The following is a 6,291-nucleotide window of genomic DNA, read 5'->3' on the forward strand; positions in this document are numbered from 1 at the left end:
ACTGACAGTAACAGGTCCCTTGTGGGGCTTGCCTGTGACCAGGCTTCGCCTGATGCTGATGTGCTTTGTGTAACCAGTCGGTGCTGGTTCAGCTGGGAGGTTGGTGGCTTTGCTAACATGGTCCAGGTAGGATTTGGAGCTGGCTTTAGGTCCCCTGGCGTTTCCTCTACCACCTCATCCCTCAGCTATTCTCCGTCCCTTTGTGATATTCCCCCGTCTTTGTTGGGTTTCCCCTTGGACCCTATCTGAGCTTTTGAGCCTTTGAGTCCTTTGAACCCTCTTCAAAGTGGAGAGGGAAATGTCCTCTCCTCCACTGGCAACACTATCCCGGGTAAGGGGAACCCAAAGCCAGCTCTGGTCTCACTGCTAAGCTGGGACTAAAGAAGATGTGATGCAGTTCAGCTCTGGGCCTCGCAGCTCAGGAGGGGTCGCAAACGCAGAGCTGCCCACATACCTCTGGAGGCCACAGTGCACAACGCAATTCCCGTGTGCAGGTCCCTGCCTGGAAACCCAGCCCTGGAGCATTATTCCAGCCTCTCACCCTCCAGGATGAGGGCTGGGACATGAATTTGCTTAAAATGCGTATATAACTCTTACAGTTGCTTGAAAAGCCAGTCCTGGGGACAAATTCTGGAGGGCCCCTGATGAGGGGACTCCAGACTCTCACTCAGCAGTTTCTGCTTGCTAAAGTAAAGAACAAAGAGTCTCTGCTGTGCTGGTTGGTTTTCCAGGCAGCGCCAGCCCCGAGCCTTGCCAGGTGCCCGAGGCTGGGCTGGGCGACGTGCTGCTTAGCTGGGAAGCCCTGTGGATTTTACAGCTCCTCGGACTAAGCTCGCCCCATTGCTTTCCGTGTCGCAGGGCCGGTACCCAGAGCTCCTGCGTGCTCCCTGGGAAGCAGCGGTCCCTCACGAGCGGAGACAATAGGGATTCAGGGCATTAATTCCAAGCATCAGAGGGTGGTTAATTGTTTTTCTGTTTGGTCTCTTATGTTGTTCTGACTCCAGGCCTATTATGTGAGCCACAGGGAAAGTTTCTCGGTAAACAAAAATCAAAGTGTCACTTTGGTGGAAACCGTCCCAACCTGTGACAGGATCTGTCACCTTCTTACTCGTAACCCCGTAGCAGGGTGTCAGAGGGGCACCCGTGGTGTTCGGCTGGCTCGGTGCTTTAGTTTCTTGACTCTCAAGATGGATTTGCAGGCGTGAGGACAGTGGAGAAGCCAATGTCTCCGGGGGTCTTTCTGCTCGATCGGAATAGAGCATGGGCAGGGGTGGTGCCAGGTTGGGCTAGCGGTGGTATCTAGTCAGCACGGGCGTGAGTAAACTGAATTTCCCCTTATCAGCTTGCCCAGACCGGGTAACTCATTGGTCGGCGATGCGTGCGTGTGTGTGCGTAACGGCAGACGTGCTGCCTTTGCAGGTCCAGTGATGGCCAGAAAGGGACTGTGCAAACCGGGGCTTGTTCGGACTCCTCTGCCGGAGCGGCGGGGCCAGGGGAGCCTGCGCCGGAGTTTGGGTGCTGATCGCTGCCTGCGCCCCGGGGGCTGGCCCCAGGGCTGCGCGTCCTGTGGGCAGGACGGCGTGTGGGAGCGAGCCCAAGAGGCAGAGTCTGCAGGTTTGAAGTGCTGGAAGTTGACAGCGTTTAGGGAGACGTGTCAGACGCTGGGATGCAGACAGCAGATTGGAAAGAGCTGATCTGGGGGGAGGCAGCGAGACCCTGATCAGAGCTACTCTCTGTGGATCTATCTCAGTGGGACGTCGACGAGGTCCACCCCTCTCCTAGGGCACTGGGACCAGTGCTCAACTTGCTGGCGGCTTTGCGTAAGGAAGAACAGCCTTTTCCCCATCCACAGGGACTTCGTTGGACCTTGATGGTGTGGAGATGAGGGGGAGGAAGGGGACCTGCCCTCCAACACGCACACAGCAGCCTCAAAGGGTTAACGGGCCCCAGGAGGCTGGAGGGGCTGTTCACACCCGCTGCCCAATCCTGGGAATCCCTCTGTGCTAATTGAGCACTAACCAGATCAAAGGCTCCAATCAGGCAATCAACACCCTGGCCTGTCCTCAGTCCCCTCCAGAGCTGGTCCCCAGCACGGCACAGCTCTGCTCTTTGTCTGCCGGGAAGGACAGCTGAGCAATGTGGCCTCTCTCCGTACATGCGAGCTTTAGAGCTGGCCTCGCCTGGGCTCTCCTTAGTGCGATTCTGGGGATGGATTTGAGTTTGCAGGAAAGTTTACTGTTAAAATCCCTTGGTCTGAGCGCCAAACCCAGCCCGAAAACCGCTGTTCCTGTGCCGTCTGTGCTCTGGCGGATCTTCCAGAACAGAAAGACTCCTACAAACAAAGGCCTGGAGGATGCTTGTAAGGTGGAGGAGTTTAATGTCCCTGGAAACATCATCCGTGTCTTCGCTGACCAAGGTACAGAAATGCTGTGATTCCGATCCTGCCTTTGGAAACCCCTCTGCTCCCTGGGCTGGGAGCTATTGCTCCGGTCCTTGCTTTCCTGTCTGCAGGGTGGAGATGGAGTCTGGGGTCCCCAAGAGCAATCAGTGCTGTGTTAACCCCGGTCTCTTGGGATGCTGTAGGTGCTTATTTCCGATTCAGAAATGAGTCAGTCGATGAGGAAGCGCGTAGGGGTGCAGAGCCGTGCGAGGTGCCCGGCCAGCTGGGAGTCACCTCGTGCAGCTCAGAGGTGCCGGTTCAGTCCTAGGTGACTGCGCTGGTTTCCGCGGGGCTCGCAGCAGCGGGGCTGGGACTCCCTGCCGGGGTGGTGGTGACGCGGGTGCAGCAAGGAGAGCTGCGATCCCCCGCGCACCCGGCTTTGGATGGGGACAGGGGCTGCTCGGCCGTGCGTCCTCGTGCCCCTGGCTGAGCACGCGGCGTGTCTCACTGTTTCAGCCTGTGGCACCTCCAAGCTGTTCCCGCTTATGTGGGAACCATTTGCTTAGTGTCCTTGGCATCTTGAGACGCTACGGAGCTCCCCTCACTTGTGATTCAAGGTTTCCAATGGAAATCTAGGTCTGGCTTAAAAAGGCTGCTTATCCGTTGCTTCAGTTTGCTGCTGTTTGCTCTTCTCCCCCGCCCCATCCCGAACTGCAAACACCCCGCAACCACCACCCTGTCCTGGGCCAGGGGGAAGATACTTACAACTGGGGGAAAAATAATGCGCCCAGGTGCGAAGTCGTTTCTGGAGGAGTATTACTGTCCTGCCTGCGAGGCTGGTCGCGGCAGCGAGCGCCAAAGCCTTGCTAGTGTTAGTTCAGCAGCTCGGTGCCGCAGGCTGGAGCCCGCGCTAGCCCCGTGCCTCCAGGCTCCTCTGGAGGCCGCCAGGTCGATAGTCCCCGCTGCAGCGTTGTCGTCTTGGTCCAGCGGCTGCGGGCGCGTTCGGATGCGCAGCTCTGTTCAGTCCCCTCTTCCTCTTGCTGCGCAGCCAAGAGCTTAAGTTGGAGGCGTAACGGAGTTCAACCACCACCACCTCTATTTTTCCTTCTTTGTCAGGCCACTTCATTCATAGCAGGCAGCCCCAGACGTTGCTGTGCCTGCAGAAGCGTCTGTACTTTAACCTCTCCGTGCTGGAGGAGGGCGAGCGCTTGACGATGGCTCAGCTAGAGATCAAATTCAGCCACAACTCCTACCACACCTCCAGCCGGGGCCAGGTCTTCGGGCTGCGGCTGTACCAAACCGCCCAGCTGTCCCTGCGGGGGATGCCCTCCCGCGAGCACAGCCGAAAGCTGCTGGTGGAGCAGTCCTTCGCCCAGCTGCACAAGTCTCTCCTCTTCAACCTGAGCGGGGTGGCAAAGGACTGGCAAACTTACAGCAAGAATCTGGGCTTGGTCTTGGAGATCTCAGTAGGCGGCGGGGATGGTGCATCAGCCCTGGTGAGCTGGGGGCTGCAGAGCCTCTGTGCCAGCATCGACTCCTTCCTGGATACCTCTCTCCTGGTGGTGACGCTCAGCCGGCAGCAGTGCAAGGCCTCCAGGAGGAGGAGAAGTACTTACGATGCCCCCATCACGCCAAGCAACCTCTGCAAGCCCAGGCGGCTCTACATCAGCTTCAGCGACGTCGGCTGGGAGAACTGGATCATCGCCCCCCAGGGCTACATGGCTAATTACTGCCTGGGCGAGTGTCCCTTCCCGCTGACAGCCGAGCTGAACAGCACCAACCACGCCATCCTCCAGACCATGGTGCACTCGCTGGACCCCGAGGGCACCCCGCAGCCCTGCTGCGTCCCCGTCCGCCTGTCCCCCATCTCCATCCTGTACTACGACAACAACGACAACGTGGTGCTGCGGCACTACGAGGACATGGTGGTGGATGAGTGTGGCTGCCGATAGCGGAGGGGCCGGGGGGCGTGCGTGGGGGGCGTGCGCTGGGGCGGGATGAAGCACTGTCGAAGGAGCGAGAGAATAAATCCCGATGTCTTGACTCCCCGCTGTACTGGTGTTTAGGGATGTTGCTAGTGGTGCGTCGGGGGCCGGAGCTCCCCCCGAACCGCCGCGCGCGGCCGAGGAGACTCTAGGGCATCGTTCCCGGGTTTGGGCTTGTGGTTCAGCAGCACCTGGGTGCTTGGTCCCGTCCCCGCCCCAAGCAGCCGCCTGCTGCGGCCGGCGCGGGCACGTAGGGGTTATGAGCGAGTCTGACGCCGGCCGCCTGCTCGGGCGACGGCGGCTCCGGTTCGTGAATCCCGGCCGCCCACGGAGAGAGCGCCGGCGCGTCTCGGGGAGCGAGGCGCCCTCCGCCAGGCGCAGCGGCTCGCCCGCCCCGCTTGGCGCAGCGATGCTGGCTCTTCGTGCTGCCCAGGCGTGCGCGGGTGAGCGGGGAGGCAGCAGCTCGGCCCCGCCGCGAGAAGAGGTATGTCGTCGCCGCAGGAGCTGCGTCGCGGTGGCTGAATCCCTCCTCGCAGCGCAGGCAGCCGGTGCGCAAGCGGTGGCATCTTTTGTGCTGGCAACTCCGACGTGAGCTCATTCTTCGTGTGTGTGTGCTGATTTTGGGGTTGGGGGGGCACAGCCGTATACACAGTTCAGAGGCGCTGAGCAGCCACTGTGCAGCGCTGCTGTCCAGCCAGGCGTTACCTGCAGCTGAAAAACCACGGCCGGGCCGGCTCGGTGCGCGCGGGCAGAGCGCTGTGTCTGCACTCCTGGACGGCAGGGCGCTGCAGGAGTTTTAATTTACCTCATTAGCGCCGCGCTGAGAGCAGGTCCGGGGCCAGCCGGCGGCATGCCGGGCTCCCAAGCTGCCCGACCCTGCTGCTACCTGCACGTCCAGCCGTTGTAGCACCACGCAGCAGTGTTACGGCCCTGTTAATTCAGGCACCGCATTAATTGTGAGCTTAGAGTGGGAAAGAGCAAGAATTATTATTATTATTTTTTTTTTATGTTACTTTTTCCGTTGGTCTTTTTTGTTTGTTTGGTGTGTGGGTTTTTTTTTTTTTTTTTTTTTTTTTTTAATAAGGCTTGAGCTCAACCCTGCAGTTGTTGGCTGTGTTTCCTAGTCTGTTGCAATAGCGTGGACACTGTCACCAAGTCTGTTTAGTGCTGTTAACAAAAGCTAGCAGCTCAGTAGTGGTTGAGCTGTAGTAACTAGCTTCGTATCATCTCTTGAGCAACTGTGATCACTGAGGAGTTGCTGCTTTTCTTCTACCTTTAAGCAGGTGAGCTGTGAAGTCATTTATGGCAGCTAGGTTACGGCCCAGGCAGTTACTAAGCCATTCCTCCTGCCCTGTGCTGCAGCTTCTGGGGGAGCAAGGAGGGAGGGCAGGAGGAGAAACAAATCTGAATTAGACTTGAACTTTTTTTTTTTTTTAATGCCAGTTTGAAAAAGTTGTGTGAATTTTCTTTCTTGTAGCTATGTTGTAATGTCTTAAATGTTGGATTAATGAGTTTAGGCCTCTTCCCTAAGTGGACGCACTAAAGGTTTAACCACTTCTTAGTTTGCAGAGGCAACATCTTCCTGCCCCTCCATGGTGGTGTTTTTTGCTAACATGCCTGAAATCTGTAGCAGGTGACCAAGACTGGAGTAGCTTTGAAGCAGACTGATGGTTTCAGATCTAAACACATGTTTCTTGGCTCTGGCAGCAGGGAGCTCCGGGGAGGTTTGCCCTGCATTATTCCAACAGCTGGACAAGAGCAATGTTGGAATTAACTCCAAACACTTAACGGCGTAAGGACTTAGAGGACTCACAGGAGTTCATTCAAATTCAAGATGGACAGCACTGTAAAACCCTAAGGTATCTTTTGAACCTCTGCTGTGAAGGGCTCAGCTCACGAAGGTGCAGGGTGTGAGGGAGACCCCTT

At 57.6% G+C, this 6,291-nt stretch overlaps 1 protein-coding gene across 2 annotated transcripts; it reads left to right on the plus strand.

Moving 5' to 3' along the window:
• Positions 1-6: 6 nt before the first annotated feature.
• GDF1 (growth differentiation factor 1) lies at positions 7-4,332 on the plus strand. Of its 2 annotated transcripts, none has more exons than XM_062596414.1 (2): positions 7-2,416; positions 3,497-4,332. In XM_062596414.1, exons 1-2 carry the CDS (start codon positions 2,137-2,139, stop codon positions 4,330-4,332), a joined length of 1,116 nt encoding a protein of 371 aa, XP_062452398.1. In that variant the 5' UTR covers positions 7-2,136. The 2 variants fall into 2 exon arrangements, with proteins under 2 accessions (XP_062452398.1, XP_062452397.1); XM_062596413.1 differs by lacking the exon at positions 7-2,416 and adding an exon at positions 2,436-2,579.
• Positions 4,333-6,291: the final 1,959 nt, after the last annotated feature.

The sequence above is a fragment of the Rhea pennata genome, chromosome 27, assembly GCF_028389875.1.
Source record: "Rhea pennata isolate bPtePen1 chromosome 27, bPtePen1.pri, whole genome shotgun sequence".
In the NCBI taxonomy this organism is placed as follows: domain Eukaryota; kingdom Metazoa; phylum Chordata; class Aves; order Rheiformes; family Rheidae; genus Rhea; species Rhea pennata.